Source organism: Bacillus rossius, chromosome 15, assembly GCF_032445375.1.
Source record: "Bacillus rossius redtenbacheri isolate Brsri chromosome 15, Brsri_v3, whole genome shotgun sequence".
Lineage (NCBI taxonomy): Eukaryota > Metazoa > Arthropoda > Insecta > Phasmatodea > Bacillidae > Bacillus > Bacillus rossius.
The window spans coordinates 16,483,067-16,500,861 of NC_086342.1; the positions used below are offsets into that span (position 1 = coordinate 16,483,067).

Here is a 17,795-nt window from a genome sequence, read left to right on the forward strand (position 1 = left end):
CACTCCCCCTCCCCGTCTGTCACTCCTTCCATCCGACCCCCCTCCCATGTCATCAACCCCTACACTTACTCTCCCCCTCTCTACCCCAATACTCTCTCTTCCCCTTCATGCCCCTTCTCACCCCTTCTCTCTCTTTTTATTATTTAAGACATTTATGGTACCGACAATTAATGATATAGGATAAACTTATTTTGTCAATTAATGGCAAAATCTCTTATTTTCAAAATATATTCATCATAATTTTGTTTTTAGTAATGATATTGGTTTCCATCACGTTCTTTGCTCGTATGACCAGTATGTTGACACAAAACTGCAATCCTCAAAGTTAGGACTCGTTTACTTAAAAAATTCTTTATTTTGAATTATATTTAAAATATAAATGTGCATAAAGAGCTATGTTGATTCTTTTTAAAGGGTCTGTATGGTGATGCAGGTGTCTGTGCGAATGTTACCCCGCATGGAGAGTGTTCCTCAAGTGGTGTGTGGTGTACACCCCTCTGGGAATGAGAAGCAGGAAGCACAGTGTGTCGGAGATGCTGGTTTGGTTGCTAAGAAGTCTGACGGCGATGCGCGTGACTGGCGGTAAGTTGCCCGAAGGCTATAAAGAATAAGCAGTCTCTTTGATTGTAATAACAATTACTGTACTAACTAGCATTTAGAGGTGCTGTACACAGCTGGTAGTGGTACTCAAGAGCATTGTATACAGTTATTGATGCTAGTATAGACCATAAGTATCTTGTTTTGCCCGCAGTAAGGAGAGCAGTGCTGCATCGACCGACCATCTGCTTGGTGAGAGCCTGTTGGATCCTCCGCACAGCCTCGACTTGTTTGCACGTCGCTATCAGAGTCCGTCTCGCTGTGGCAGTCCTTGCATGGAGGCCCCAGAGCACCTCATGTTCAGCCGAGTACCAGCAAAACCAGAGAGTGAGTGTACTGTTCATTTTGTGTTACACTGTGCTAGATTGGTGAAAATGTTGTTCTGCATACTAATGGAAGATGTAATGCAGATCTACGGGTATTAATACATTTTGGTATGATTATCGGCTATTTGACCAATTTAGAGTTACTGCTGTGCAGAATTTTATGTCCTGATAACTCTGCGACATGGACAGCAGTTTAGGGTTCATACGCCTCCTTAATTTCAGTCTTCTACTTCATGTGACAACTCCTGTAAGAAGGTTGGCAACCGTCATGGATATCCGGGATAGAACACAGCCATGATGATTTTCCTGATGATATCATCGAGGATCTTTAACGCATTGGTTTCTGCATCTTATACCGTTGACCATCTAGTAGATCATCCGCCCCTTCTGGGGAGATTTCTCCCCTCCAAAAACAAGAGGGTGCTCTGTAACGAAACCTGCTTATCTGACCTCCGAGAGGCCATTGGCACTAAGTAGAGGGAGACTCCTAATCCCGGGAGTGACTCTTCTGGCTGATCGCAGTGTTACTTAATATCTACCTATTTGTTAGTGTTTCACGATGCTGTTTAGCTCCTAACATACTCTCTGTGTCTGCTTTTTTTTTTATCAGGGGTGATGCAGACACACTTCATTCATTTAATCTTATGGTGAACTATGAGAAAACTGAAATATATTGATTTTCATGTGCATCTGAAGATATTTTAATTCTTAAATGGGTTCTTAAATACTCGTTAATTTTTATTTGAAGGTGAAAGGTTGGAACAGTGCAGTTGATTGTTGTGGGTACTGTTGTGCGCGAGGTGTCAGTTAAGCAAGCATGTTGTTCTCTCGCTCCCAGTCCCCCGGTGTTTGCTGCCCCGCTGGCGGGAGAGCAGTCCGCCCAGCCCCCCGCTGACCGCGCCTACTCAGCGCCGGCTGGGGCGGCAAGGCCTGGCCCGGCGCAGGGACGCGACAGACATGGGCGCAGAGAGGGGGGGAATGCCTTGGGTCGACGACGCTTCTAAGCCACTACCTGGTGAGCATAAATGTTTTTTTTTTGTCAAAAAAAAATTGTTTTAAAAACTCAAAAAATTTCCAATGGATTATATTTTCAGAGAAACGCACAAATAATTTGTTATTAATTCTATTATACAAACTGAACCAATTCACCTAACATTATTTGAGAGTTTGGTTAGGGTACATGCTACCCTCTACCAATTGATAAGGAACAAGAAATATTTATTTAAATACTACGTACCAACCTGCAGAACATAAATTTTGTATAATACACCTATTAATCTATGTTAGTAATGGAAGAAGGAAAATATTCCAGAAAAATATGTGGTTTTAATTAGACACCTGCGAGTACTCGAAATTCGAGTTTCGAGTCGAGTTTTTTAGTAATACTCGAACTCGAGCTCGTGGCTTTTCAACAACTCGAAATTCGAGCGAGCTTTTCTTGCACTCTACTTATAGAAAAAAAAGACTCTCATTATAAGGGAATAAAAGTCTTACAACACTATTATCCTTTACTTTATAATGTAACATGATCGACCGTATACATGAACACATCATTTTTACGTACCCGGGATTTACGAATTTCCGTGATGAATTTTTTTTACTTCTATAATTTTCCGCATAGTTTTAATGTATCACTTTCCTGCTTTATGCGGAAGTATTTCCCGCTTTATGCGGAAACATTTCCCGCATTTTACTGTAAAAAGCGTTTAAATTGTCCGGGGTCTCATCATTTACGCCATAAAATGTGTGATATAAAGTCCCGTTTAAAATTTTTATGAAAGTTCCTGCCAGTAATGGCGCACGTAAATATAAATATGAAGAAAAGACAAATGAACAACAACTTACGAAGAAATATGGATGATGTACCATAACTACAGTACAATTCCAATAGTTATCTTAAGATAATTACCATAAAAAGAACTAAAGATTCTTTGTGGATACCATAACTACTGCAGAAGCATGATAGTTACCACATTTGCACTATAGTTGCCGTAATAACCGAGATGTGTATTTACCGTGATGGTAATGTATTTATTTAGGACATATTAAAAAAAAAGGATGTTAAATCTTGATATGTACGGTTGGCACATGTTGCTAAGAAATAATGCGATCTGAAAGAATGCAGTACTACTACGAAAAGTGAAAAGGGTACTCGTGGATTTTTAGGTTATGGCAGTCTCTTTCGTTTTTCAGTAATATCGGCCGAAAATTAACAAGAGTATTGGAAGTTGGCAGAAATGCCGATTCAACTAAATATTGGCAAAATCGGCTTCTTCAGTACAGCTCTACATTTAATGACATGAGTAAACATATTTCAGACTACAGGACATTGAAAAAGACTTTAATTTCCATGTAGGTTTATTGTGCGTAAGTTTTTTTTGCAAGTGTAAATTGAATTAAGTAAAATGCTTCTATTTTTATTACTTTAAATTGATTAAACTTAATGACAAGTTACAGATATTTGACACTAATTTTGAGGTTAAACAATTTGGTAAATATGTAGAGTAACGGTATATGCGAAAAAAAATGCTAAAAATCCGAAAATACTTTTATTCTATGCTCTTTCACTTCCTCTTTTCAAATCAACCGGCGGAGATAAGAAATTCCAAATACTTTAGGAGATATAGAATTTTTTAATTTTGCAATACAACACCTGTACAACCATTAGACCGACGCCATTTTTGTTATTTTGCCGTGTGTTCGTGAATGCGTAATAAATAAAATGGTCGATTAGGTCAGGTCAGTTACATTATTAATACTTTCAAACTAAGCGGACATAAAAAATAATGTGAATTAATTTCAATGGTTCTTTAGTTTTAAAGTATTTATAATGTAACTGACCTGACCTAACAAACCCGGACAATATCCAAATAAAAAATAAGAATTTAAAATTAGAAACGTTAAAAACCCACCTAAGTTGGAGGCGGGTACATTTCCTTTGCCATTAGAAGGAAATGATGTAGTCGTTCACCTACGTCGCGATACCTCCGACGGATTAATAAATAAATAAATAATCACGTATTGGTTCATTTGAATACTGGCCAATCACGGAACTGTCACGTGACAAAATTGTCCAATAAGAAACATAATAGATACTCGTAAACCAGAAACAATGGTGATCGCCGCATGAATACCCAGGTATTGTGATGAAAATTAAAAAATTCGATAATCTAAAGTATTTGGAATTTCTTATCTCCGCCGGTTGATTTGAAAAGAGGAAGTGAAAGAGCATAGAATAAAAGTATTTTCGGAATTTTAGCATTTTTTTTCCGCATATACCGCGACTCTACATATTTACCAACAATTTTACTAAAGCATTCCAGCCACACAGGTTGCCAGTGAGAGATGCTTCTCATCTGCTGTAAACACCATCTCCAATCGTAGAGCTAATTTAACTCCTGAACGTGCAGAACAAATTATTTTTCTGCATGATAGATTGAAGAACAGAATTTAATACTCTATGACAATCTCTCTCAGAATTTTTGTGCCGAAAAGTGGAAATGTTGAAACAATGTGAATGTACTTTTCAAACAACATGATTTTTGGTGTTCAGTTAGTTGAAGCTCAGTAAGGACTCCAGAAAAATTGACAAGGATGAAATTATTCCAAAGTTATGTTACATTTACACAAACATATACGTACTTGTAAACTGTGGTTATGTTAGTTGGATGATATCAGTTACTAATGAACCAATGGAAACAGGTTAGATTCAATGGAAAACATGTTTTTTTTTCCTAGCAGTGCAAATTATAAAAGCACTGTGTAAATAGTTACCCAAAATTAATAAGCCCACTTCATTTTAATACTTTATTCAAACATTATACCTACTAAGTTTAAGGTAAAAATAATTTCCCAAAAGTGTAACTGTATCACAAAAGCTCAAGCTTCGAGAACTTTCAAGTAGGCTCGCTCGAGCTTGGCTCAAAGTAAAATTCTTAGGCTCGCAGACCTCTAATGTAGGTCTATCTATTTATTAGGCTAACAATGATAATGGTTTCTTTTTTTATTTCCATATTTTTCTCAAAAGTTCTCACATTTTATTACTCCATCACAGTAAATTTATGTGCAATAAACTGAAAAAAAAAAAACTCGAACTCGACTCGATACTCGCGAGTATTTTAGCAAACTCGCTCGAGCTCGACTCGAAGTGAAAATCTTCTGCTCGCAGAAGCCTAGTTTTAATGGAAAAAATATTTTGAGTGGAAAATTTTCCCACTTGCATGGTGAGTTTGAGGTGCGTGCAGCACATCTAGCTGGTTGGCAGAATGTTGTAACCCGGCTTTCTCTCCCCGCTGCAGGCTTGGTTGACGACCGCTTGCAGAACCCTTGCAACCTCCCAGGCAAGCATCACTGCTACTGTGCGTACGATGAGGACCTGGACGAGTTGCCCAAGGTCGTGGGACAGCATCAGCGTCGCAGGCAGGCGGGGGAGCCCAAGGAACTGTTTTCGGTGAACCGGGGCGACCATCATCCCAACACCACCTCTGCAGCGTGTTCGAAGAAGGCGCTCCAACGCGGCAAAGCGCCGAGTAGGGCAGACGGCGGCTATCAACGTCTCGGCGACGACGGGAAGGATGGTCTGGTCGCTGAAATCTGTGATACGGAATCTTCTTTTGGTGCTATTCGAGTGGCTAAGCGACGCTCGGGAATGAAAATGGAGGGGAGAGATGGAGAAGCTAGCTGCAAGCTTAACTTGGAGTTGAGTCGACAAGAGTTCGATGAAGTTTTGGCAGTCCTGAGGTTAGTGGGTTATTATTGTGGTGCTGTATTTTAAATACAATTAAATTTATAAAATATATTCTTTCTTGAAATATGTAACTTTCAAATATTTTTTTTTAAATTTGTGCTGAAATGTTTTCAACATAACAAGGTTTGGCTTGGTAAACACATCATAACCTAAATTTGGTTTTAGTTTATTTTATTTTTTTTGGTGATTTGCAGGGATAGAAATGGATCGCCTAGTCTCTCGAGTGGAAAAAAGCAGTCGTCGTCTCAAGCATGCATTCCTCCTGATCCCACATGTGATAATACCCGCATTTCCAGCGAGACCGGAAGTGTTCAGAAGCAGAAGCCCAGTGTCTCCTCAAGTCAACGCAGTGATCTCGTCTACTCTGTTCACACAGTCACACCAACTACCTCAGCTTGCCCGAGCGCTCGCAAGACCTTGGACAAAGCAGATCTCCTGATGGGTGCCATCCTAAGAACGAACAGTAACGGCTCCTGCGTACCTGCCGTGAAAACGGACAGTGCTGCGGGTCGCTGTCCGGTATCAGTATTAAACGAGAAACTTATCAAGTGCAAGCACAAAAAAGATGAGCCAGAGATTAGGAATTTAAGGGACATTTGTGATAATTTAAAAGTGAATTGTGATAACAAAGCAGATTTAGGTTCTTATCGATCTGCAAGTCTCAATAAATCAGATTCTGTAGGTCGTTTGCAGGTTTCCACATGTGATACTCAAAGTGGAGAAAATTGCATTATTTCAAAGTCCAGATACCTGCTCATTAAGGATGGTGCAAACGACTGTACCGGCATCAAGCTGAAAAGTGCGGAAAAGGACGACGTACAAAATACCATCTGCACTGCCAAGAATGCATCGTTTGCCACGGGAGCGGTGGCAACCGAAACCGATGACATAAGTAATGTTCCAAAATGTCTTTCAGCCTCACCTGTTAACCCAGATGAAGCACAAATATTGAAATCTGATTCAAGAAACAACTGCAGAGTAAGTAATGTGCCTTTTGTGTCTTCTGATTGTGATCAAACCGCTGCATCCGGTGAAGGGTCAGCGAAACCTCCAAGATCTCCTAACAACTGCAATGGCGTGAAAGCCGACGATGGCTGTGATACTCGAAACCAAGCGGAAGGGAGCGGCAGGAAGAAAAGGCCCAGCTCCCCGCTCATAATACCCACCCAAGTCGCTGAGCCGGTGCCCAGCCAACTGCTCGATTCTCAAGAGGAGAGTGAAGAGGTGAGTTTGTGAAAACTATCCACCTCTCTTTCATTTTTGAAACAGGGCAGAACTAGTGCTGCCAGCCGCCAGATCGCTAGAACTGTTGGACTGTGGGAGTTCCCTTTCAGACGGAACTGAATGTGTGGGGGATTGCCTATCCGCTGCCCGGGTCTAATAAGATGTATTGAAAAATATACCATTTCAAAGTTGTAGTATTTTGTTAGTAAGCAGCAATCAGCAATGAGTTGGTTAAAATTCTTTTAGATAACAAGTTTTTCTTTTCTTGCATAGTTATGTTCTTTGGTTGCTTTAATAGTTTTACTGTGCATAACGTATGTGTATTAATGAAATTATCTAAATAATTAATTGATTTTTCATGGCTTTAATATTTCAAAAAGATGCACACTTCATAAAAATTGCTCATTACAGCTTACTATTGTGAACCTTGAAAAATTGTAAAATTCATAACTAAAAATGCTTGCTAAACAAAGCACGTGTATAAAAAGTTTTCCTATGGTATATTTTGTTATCATGGTGGTGACATTTTTAAAGTCTAATTACATTACTGAGACCAGTTCAGTTTACATAATTATATTGCAAGTACTGGGTGCAAAAAACAAAGTTGTGGTTTGGATTTTCGCACTGCTATCAACGTTCATTAAAATTTTGTCAAGTGCATTTTCAGACTTAATACTTTATTGGTACTAAACGGTTATTAAAATTTGAAAGACATTCGTTCTTTCAAGTGAAATTTCATGCTGTTTTAATATTTCTGAAAAGTCCCAAAAGTTTATATGTATGGTAATATTTTTTTTTTCTTCAAAAAATACAGAAAAGGGATAAAATCCTATAGAAATTGTTTTTTGAAGGTTAATTAAAGGTTCCTTAATAAAAAGGAGAAAGTTATGAACAGTTATATTGCTCATAACAATGATGAGATTTTACTGTTATGTTGAATTATGTAGCGTAATATGATATTTTATGAAATTATGTAGGTTGTACCATCTCACCTTCTCTCTTTTCTTTTATCAGGATAACTTGTCAGACCGTCCCGTCCCATCCGCCCTCGACAAGGCAAAGTTCCGTCGTTCGTTTGATTCTGCTGCCTCCATGGTGTTCCACAGCCGAACTGGCTTGCCTCTGACTTCCAGCCCGGCCCCCGTGCGAAGGGGCACGTCGCGGTTCGACTTTGACAGTTCGCTCAACTCTGTCTCGGCCATACGCAGGTGGGTGTGTGCTGCCTCTGTGTACCTGACCTTGGCGTAACGTGGTTCAGGTTCGATCTCTTTTGCGCCATGTTGGTTTGTGATGTGTAACCAGTGGCGTAGCCAGGATTTGTGTATGGGGGGGTGTTAAGAAGCATGCCCCCCCCCCCCCCCCCCGGATTAAAGCGTGGGGTCCGGGGGTCCTCCCCCGGGAAAATTAGGATTTTAAGGTGTGAAATAGTGCTATTTTAGCAGTTTTTGGTTTTTTAAATTTAAATATTGTAATGGTAAAAATTTTATTAATTTTAATATGAAATTTGTTTGAGTGATGAATAAGAAATTAATTAAAGATTTGGTGCTAAGGGGGGGGGGGGGGGTGTTTGAACCCCCTAAAAAAACCCCAGGCTCGCCCCTGTGTGTAACATCTTAGCTTGGTATTTGGTGGAAACAATTTCATGAATTAACAAGATGGGGAATGTTTTATTAAAAATTCCTTGTTGAAAATCAGGTCCATAGTGGGAGTTTGGTAATTTTTCAAGTCTTTTTCGCTTTTAATTGGAGTCTGTTTTATCATACAATTGATAATTTTGTTCTGCAAATCGAAAGATTCAATATTATACATACTGCTCCAGCTGGGTGCGGAAACTATGTGCGATTCGCGCTTAGAAATGTAGTTATATTCTTATATACACTATTTTCATATATTTTTCATGTTATGCATTATTTTAAAGAATTTGTATTATAAATGTATTCGCAACATGAGAACACATGAATTATCTCTGTTACCGAGGTTAGATGTTACACATCTCTGGCGAGTACTGAAAGACTTACAATTTTTTTAAAATTTTATTATGGCTAAAATTTGAGGTCATAACCCCTAAATTTATCACGATAACCCTCTTGCCTTTGATGTTTCATCTCAAAATTTCTCTACAGATATTTAATAAATATTTCTAATAGTAATGACAAGCAAATAAAATAATTCGCTCATCAAGGCTTGAAGATAAAAATCAATGAAAATTAAAGTGATATCAAGTCTGCCAAAGTTTATGTATGTATGTAACTCTGCATTTTCAGATATATGGTACAAAATGTTTTGGTGTACTGGGTTGGGGGGTACGGGATGTTGTGTTGTATGTAAGGATGGAAAGGGTTATGTGGTGTAATAGAGGGGTGGGGTTAGTATAGTGCATTGGTTTCCAAGGGTGACTGTCAAAAGTTTTACTTGTGCTTCAGATTTAATAATTGGTACCTAAAAATTATGATTATTCCATTATGATCCTTTGTGAAAAACTTCATGATATCCAAGATTCAACTTAATCTATCGTTATTGTTTTTTTCTCTATAATTTTTTCACCCAAACTGAAGTTCACATGCAACCGAAACTAAACTTTTTTTTAAATTTCATATTTATATGTTCGTATAATAGAGTAAATTCTTGATTATCGGAGCTTAGATGAACTGAGGTTCTGTACCATCATAGCTGACCTAAAGCGCCATTGCCAGCAAAGACTATTGAAACATTTGCTTGAGAACATAGGAAATAAATAATATAAGTGTTTTAGAAAGCCTGAAGAAAATTCATCTCAAAAGATGCCATTTACTGGGTTGGATTAATCATGGAGTGACACGAAAGATTTTACGCTGAAGAAAAGCTGGAAAAAAAAAAACACCTTTCCCGAAAAAATTACACCACCGAGCGAACTGAAAAGTCATTGTACCTGTGTTATCCCAAGATTTTGCTTATCTGAGTTTGCCGCGGTCCATATTAGCGCGGTTGATGGAGACTCGTTGTCGGCGCGTGCTTGCAGCGCGCTGTTCGAGTCAAGCACGCCTGCCCCGGACGACTCCTTGAGCGTCAGCAGCGACGACGCGGAGAGCGAGGGCAGCGCTCGTTCGCCTTGCTCCCCGGGACTCGGCCTGGCCTCGCCGGCCGCGGAGCCCCTGTGGCTGTACTGCCCGTCCTCGCCTTGCGCCTCGCTGCTAGGTCAGTGCCGCTGTGGTCATCTCTGAATTCTTATCCAGCTCCCGTCGTTCTGATTAGAGACGACCTGTTTTAAATCCTTGAACCCTCAGATTGCACTGAATATTCTAAGAAAAGCATTAGAGGAAAATGTAGTAAAGTCAAAATTAGTGATGAGCCAAATCCTAATTTTTTTTCGAATCCGAATCCCAAAAGGGTACCTCCAGTATACCTCTCAAATACAAAAATAGGTTCCAAGGGTCAAAAATAAAATGCCCAAGAAATAAAAGTGTTTAACTATGGTTTTGAAAAAAATTAACCCTTTAAAAGTGTTGTTTTACGAACTTCATTTTCCAGAATCAATAAATATTGTAATTTTATTTATATAATTAAATGTTGGATTACAGTTTCTTGGGGAATGGTAACAGGATGAAGAAATAATTATTGACCTAGTAATCTTCAGAGGTTATCAGTGTTGAATATTGAATTTTTTTCCCCCCTCGAATGTTGTATCCGTAGAATACTAAGGATTTGATGGTATTTGAGATTTTGATTGGTCCATCCCTAGACAAACTCTTAGCTGTAAGATAAGCTATTTTTTAAGTTTAATTTTATGCAGCTAGTGACAGAAATCACGGTCACAGTCTATTACAAAATGTTTAATAAGCTTGAATGCACTTCAACTTATTCCTAAATGTAAACATGATTTGTATATTTGTATTATTTTTTTTTAATAATTTACATATGTCAAATTTTTTTGTAATAGCTTTCGAGCAATTTAAATAATTGGTTGCTATCCATAAATTTCAGTCAGGAACAAATATTTTAATATATGTGGGGGAAAAAAATTGACTGGAAGTAAAAAAAAACAGTTTGGAGTTCTGTAGGTCAGGTGTTTCTGTATCACAATGGGCATTATTTGTCTTTTTGCAGAGTACTGAAAATGCATTTTGGATTTAGTGGATTTATTTTAGAAAATGTGGCATTGTTTACAAGAAATAAAGAAAAATAATAGTATGTAGTCACTTTGATGTTACCAACCCTTTAAGCATATTTAATTAACCTTTTTTGGTTTTTATACACAGCTCAAACAAGTACATTGTGTGCTCTATTTGGTGGGCCTAAAAATATTTTGTGTAAGTTAGGCTACAATTGTCTTGATCACTCACCTCCCACCAAGATGATTAGGGCTGAATCCCAGGTATGTCACTCAAGTTTTTCACCATTGGGGAACCTGGCGGATGTTGCAGTGATGCAGTGGGTTTTATTGGGATGCTTTTTTTTTTCCTCACAAGGGAGTTTTGTCATTGCTGCTGCGGTTTCATTCGGAGTAAACATTCTGGAAAGTCAAAGAAAAGTCAGAATTTGGAATGAGAAATCTTAACTTTAAATCCTGGAAGAGTCTTGGAAATTCCCTAGTGATAATGGTGTGAGGGGAAAATGTCGTACGCCTGTCTGCCATCACCCAGGACTGTAAAAGCATTTTTTTTTTCAGGTGATGTTTTAGTGCATGTCGTGCATACTATAAAATGATGTATGCAAGGTTCTGTTTCATATAACATGTAGAGAGAACTAGACCAGTTGTGGAGATGTTTGAGGCTGGATTTTCGTTGTTTCGTTTAGAAAATTGCAACATAGGTAAATTGTTTAAAAAAATAAAAAAAATAACAGGGAAGTTTGAAATTGGGTCTTGGAAACACCAGGGAAATTTTATTACAGATTTGTTTGGACACATCCTGTACACTGCTTGCCCCTTGATGCCATGCTTGTCACGAGTGAGCGCTCCACCGCAGTGTGTGCCGGGGACGTGTGCAGGTAGCTTCGAGGAGTCCGTTCTGAACGGGCGGCTGGAACCGGTCAGCACCGTCCAGGGCTTCCGCGCCGAGCTCGGAGCCAGCGGCTCGTTCTGCCCGAAGCACCTGCTCCTGCCCGTCACTGTGTTCTTCTACACGCTCGGCGACAACGACAAGGTGTCCATCCCGTACCTGGTCAGTACCGCCAACCTCTCCGCCACACCGCCGGCACCCCTCCTGTTCCCTCCCGTCTCGTGGGTCGTGCTTCCGGGCAGCTCCCCGGCTCTCCCCTCGGACCGCCGGGTGTTGGGGCTGATTTCCCCCACCTTCCGATCACACAGAGTTCATCGGCATACTTCGTTCCCTTATCACCTGCAAGAGCTTTTGATCAGCCACTACAGCCCCCAAGCCACCAGTTTAAACTTTTCAGTTTTGACTCCTGCTGCCTCAGGCCCATCCAGGACGACACGGAAACACATGAACGGAAACTTGATTTCGGACCCGCGAGATATTTTTCGTTCCGTTATCCGTCTCAACTTTTACAGTGCACAGAAATGTAACCAATGAGATGAATTTCTTGGTTACAAAAAAAAATTAATGCATTTGAAAACACTGTCAGAATTTACATGTATAATAAAAACTCAAAAAAGCAATGACGGAGTACTGGATGTTCTTGTACTTGAAACAATTTTTAAAATGTTTAAAATGTAAAAAAAATATGGTTACTACCGTGGCCAAATAGTCAGCTTCTGTTGGTTGCACAGATCAACGCAAATGGAAGAACTAGGCACTGCTGAACCAATCAGTAGGGGTCCGTGTCCGCATGCTTGCCATTATAGATACTTAGTTCCATGAGATCATTCTCCATTTATGTGAGCCGTCTCTGCTTCCGTTTCATTGTAGATCAGGCCTTGGGAAGAAAGCCTAAACAGCAGAAATAAGCAACCTGAAACTTGAAAATATAGTAATAGTTTATCGCATAGTTGTTGCACTCGCATAATCGTAGCTGTTATTTTAAGGCGTCAAAATTTGGAACAAAAAAAAATTCTTGTATAAACGCGGCAAGATGATTTGGTCTCGCTGTTAAGAGTAGGAGCGCTTTGAGTAGGCAGTAAACATGACATACTAAAGCACCGGGCAACAGCAATTGGTTTTCAAGTTGTCTGTCAGTTTGGTAGTTATAATGGGAAAGTGCAGTAATTATAATACACGTTTAAGATGTATCTGCCAATACGATTTCCCATCTAATATGGTCAAATGTTTCAGTCCCACCAGTTTTTGAATAAGATATAATTTTTTTCTATGTAAGATGTTGTCAATTTCCCGTACAAAATGATGTATTGAAATATATTTTTTGTTAAAATATTACCACTTTACACATTTAAACAACTTCATATTTCTGTAAATTAAATAACTAAGTGGTAATATTCAAACAAAAATTAGATTTCAACTTTAAAATAAATAGTTTTGCACGGGAAAAGTTTATTGGCAACATTTATTAGTTGAAATTTTTTGGCATGTGTTTGTATACTCTACTTTTTAAATAAACATACTTTTCATGAATAGATTTTGTTTTTATGAATAACTTTACCTCAACAAAAAAGCTTTTTTCACATTAAAATCACACCCCTTCTTTTCAGACTTTATTGTTGTATAAAATATGAAACAATTATGCGATAAAACATGGTACATTTCTAATGGTAAAAAATCAGTTTTAAGTTATTTCTCTCTCTCTCTCTCTCTCTCTCTCTCTCTCTCTCTCTCTACCCCCCCTCCTCCTCATCTTCTCCTCATTGAAAATTAAATACAAACTGCAAACAAAGCAAACTTCCTAAAGATGATAATTGTTTATTTCATATATTTATATATATTTATTGAATATTTATATTTCGAAACACCTTATAATATATTGGATTCAATAAATTGAACTAAATGAAATTATACAAGAAGGCCATTAAACTTTCGTGCTAAGCCGTGCGATATAAACTGCTACTCTCACCTCAGTTTGACTTATTTGAATTTTTGAAATACAAAAATTAAAAAAAAACTTATTTTGGTTTTGATTTGACACTGGTGTTTGGTCAGTTTGTTAGGGCAGTGAGAATTTATAGCATTTTCTATTTTCATATAATTTTTTTTAAATTCAGGTCATGCTATATGTTTGAGAGCATAAATAAGCAACATTTTTTTTTTTTTAAATGTTATTGTTAGTGTTCTCACTTCAAATTTTAAAGTCTTGTATACACTAAAAAAATATTTTCTAGTAATTGTTTATATGTTGTATTATTTTATCATATCATGTTAAAATAATTTTACACAATTTTTTTTACTATTTTTTTTTGTGATGGATCATTCAATATTAATAATAAATGTTAAATAATGAAATGTGCTCATTTTGTTCTGTCAGTTTTGTGATGATTATACTTGTGTACACACAGAAATCTTGAATATTGTTTCAATTGTAAATGAAATCAAGGCTCCAACAGTTTAAATTGGTACAGTATGATTCATTTCCACTCCTCTTGTTTGGGTGTTTTTTTTTGTTGTAAAGAATACTGTTTTGTGCTATGGTAAGATTTACTAAGTCTTCTTTGGGTTTGCTTACAGATTTTTTTTAATAGGTTCTGTTAGGGCAATGCACAGTTAAACCAACTCCACTGAAGATTTTGCTTAGAGAAGTATGTACTTGTCGATTAGTTGGAGCCAACTTCAGTATGTTACAACTGCAGCCAATTGATCACACACTCAACAGGACTTCATAGATTACTTGCGATGACTAACTCAATGTTGTGTACTCTTAAGTTAAAATCTTGATTCCAACGGCAACTTCACTTTTCACTCACTTGAGGTTAATTTCCTTCAATGTTATTTTAATGTTACTTTTTTGTTAACATGCAACATACCTATAAATTTTTCATGACTTTATTTGTAAATATTAAAAAGAAAATATAGAATTTGTCTAAATTGAGATGTTTCAGTAATAATTTTCACTAACTAATATGTAAACTAGATTTATAAATCCATACAGATTAACTGAGGAGGACTTTTTTCCTTGGAATTATTCAGATAGAGTTGCTCAATACTGCAGGAAATAACATTTCAAGATGAAAAAACAGTTATGTTTCATATTTAAATTATATAATGTATTAGTATTGTGTGTATTGATATTTTTTTAATGAATTATTTCTGTATAAAGGCACTTACAAAAATGTTATGATTGGATTAACCCATATAGTTGTGGTATTATAGCTAATAACATATGTAGTAATGGTTATTCTATAAATATTCTATTTAGCAGATGAACATTTTATTTTCAAAAAAGAGTTATTATTTTTTCTGATTATAATAACTATGAAAACTTAATTAAAATTCAGTTAATTAGACACTTGGATACCTGTTTAACTGTGTGATCTTTGAGAAAAACAGTGACTTACAACATATTAAAAACACATTGCATTAAAATTACACATGAGAAATCTATAGGCGATTATTTTTATGTAACCGTTTATATGTGATAGAGGTGGGTTAATATGTGAATTAATCATGTAATTGAGGTAGTCTGATGATTTTGTTTGGTTCTTTTACCATGATTCTAAAAATGAGTGTTATTGAGGATTTAAAGTTCTGTTGGCCAGCATTAACTGTGTAGAATCCTGGAATTTCAGGTACTCATTATCATAATATATGTACATACCTAAAAAATTTCAGAATTTTTTATCAATGATGTATAAATGGAGGAAATGTTGGAGGCTCACTGAAATGTTGATTTCATGTCATGAAGCAAAAAATATACAATTAATTAGGAAATAACAAACTGAGATTTTAGAATTTTCAGCCTAACATCTAGTCTAAATCATCTAAATGATTTTTTTTTTTTACTAGATGAACCCTACAAGGTTTTTGTAAGTGCTTGAATATTAAAGTTTAAAAACTATTCTGAAGGCTTCTCTTTAGCATCACACATACCATACAAATGAAAAAAAAAAATACAAATTTGAGTTAAGACTGTTTAATATTGTACTTAAAATTTAATATTATTCCATAATAAGGACTGTAAATAAATCAATATTTTTAACTTTGCACTGTATTAGTTACTTATCTTCCTCTTTCAGCCATACCTAATTTGTGAACATTTGTTAAACATTGCCAGTGGTATCCTGCAGTTACCACACAAATAGGTAGGTACATTAAACACATTTTGGGGTTTAATGAATTATGTTATTTAATCAGTTTTATCTTAAGACCTATCAACACAAGTATAATCAAAGCAACTAATACTGTAAAAATAGTGATAAAGCAAGTGTAAAATAATGAACTTATGTTCATGGATTTTATTCTTTTGTTAAGGACTGTGAATCTTCATAAGTTCTAAAATAGCCCCCAGAAATGTTCTATTTAGAGAAGTTGCCAGGTTCCATTACTGTTTTTTATTGTATGAAGAATGATTTTTTTGAGGCTAACTGGAATGCTTTGATTATTTCCACGTAGTATTGGTGGGAAAAGCAATTTTAGTAATAGGATTTTGATTACCTACATTTTTTAGATTAATAGCTAGCAGAGAGTTAAGCTGGTACCTATTAGATAAGTTCACCAGCGTTCTTTTAAAGTTCCTCATAGCATCTAAATTGTCACAGTAGACTGCTATATGTTGGATTGCATTGCACCGTTTTCCTCCAAGCGTTGGTCGTTGGTGTCATTAGCATCACTAGCATCTGTCACAGGCCCAACGATCTTTTCTGCTCTCGGACCAGGAAAAAAACGCCAATCGTTAAGCGTCTGTTCATGTAGTAAGGCATTCTCTCTCAAAATGTCTTTGACGGAAAAGTTATTTTTTTCTCTCCAGAAGTTGATGCACTCATTGAAGATGTAATGCATTATCTTGCCCTGTATGATTTATCACACAAGGATTACAAAGATCAATGATTTAAGGATTTGACATGGGAACAGATAGGACAACGCATTGATAGATCAGGTGTTTGCTTTACATGTACAGCAGGAAAATTATTAAAAACTTTTATTTTTGTTTGTTATAGGATGTCTATTTTGATGTCTTTTTGAATTAAATTGAGCCTAAAACCTTAACTGCTGGAAATACATTTTTCGATAATTTCTTTCATCTGCGTACAGATTATTCATCACAAGTTTTGTTTGCAGAATTTATCATTAGTTCTAGATGAAAATGAGGGAATGTAGTTCCTATCTACATTTAATGATGCACTTACTGACAATGAATCGTCATTTGCTTTTCGGTAAATGTATAACTAATCAACAGCCCTCTTCTAAAAATACTCATTGTTACTACAGCATGTGAATGTGACAGACTGACAGAAATACTTCTGTATTAAAAAGTCGCGGATATACAAACAATTTCGACAAAAGGTTTAAAGGGAAAAATTTCCACGTTTGGCGCCAATGTCCATCGTGGCGCGATCATTGCGTACAATAGACGCTCGTAGGAAAATGTACCTTAATCCGGCGTTCTTCAGATTAGCAATTTCTGGAATACAGCACAGATCTAGCCACTTAAGTTAATTTTTTTATTTTTATGAATTTGGGCATTTGTTGACAGATAAATTTTATGTAAGAGACTTCATTAAATAGTAATGCCAAATTGTGTTTTCCTTGCCACAGCACAGCTTGTTAGATAGTGTTTTAAACATCATTGTAGTACTGTATTAATTTTTCTTTTGTACTTTTTCATTTTAAACATTTCAGGGTAATTCCAGGTCAAAAAAATAATGAAAAAGCAAACAAGCTCAAATAATCAGAAATACATTTTGTTTTGTTTATTCTACATCAGTTCGTAGGTTAAAAACTTTGGTCTACATATACAGTAATGCGTATGGAAAGTTAAATTTATGAAGGAAAAATAATAATTTCTTTATGGTTACCGCTCTAAAACTTGCATTATGTGCATTTTAAGGCAAACTCCATTTAATCTGGATTCTTGGATGTCCG

General features: G+C 36.7%; 1 protein-coding gene across 5 annotated transcripts in view; it reads left to right on the forward strand.

Annotated features, from left to right (window-relative positions):
- Positions 1 to 17,795, forward strand: part of LOC134539524 (atos homolog protein A) — a 41,531-nt gene that overhangs the window by 12,463 nt on the left and 11,273 nt on the right. For 3 of the 5 annotated variants that reach the window (XM_063381617.1, XM_063381615.1, XM_063381616.1), the window contains exons 5-12: positions 434 to 582; positions 752 to 924; positions 1,762 to 1,938; positions 5,222 to 5,663; positions 5,865 to 6,894; positions 7,909 to 8,102; positions 9,893 to 10,068; positions 11,860 to 12,032. In XM_063381617.1, the coding sequence (XP_063237687.1) occupies positions 434 to 582; positions 752 to 924; positions 1,762 to 1,938; positions 5,222 to 5,663; positions 5,865 to 6,894; positions 7,909 to 8,102; positions 9,893 to 10,068; positions 11,860 to 12,032 (2,514 nt within the window). Of the gene's footprint in view, positions 1 to 433; positions 583 to 751; positions 925 to 1,761; positions 1,939 to 5,221; positions 5,664 to 5,864; positions 6,895 to 7,908; positions 8,103 to 9,892; positions 10,069 to 11,859; positions 12,033 to 14,444; positions 15,918 to 17,795 lie in introns of those variants that run through there. The other 2 variants (XM_063381618.1, XM_063381619.1) reach the window with 1 other exon arrangement.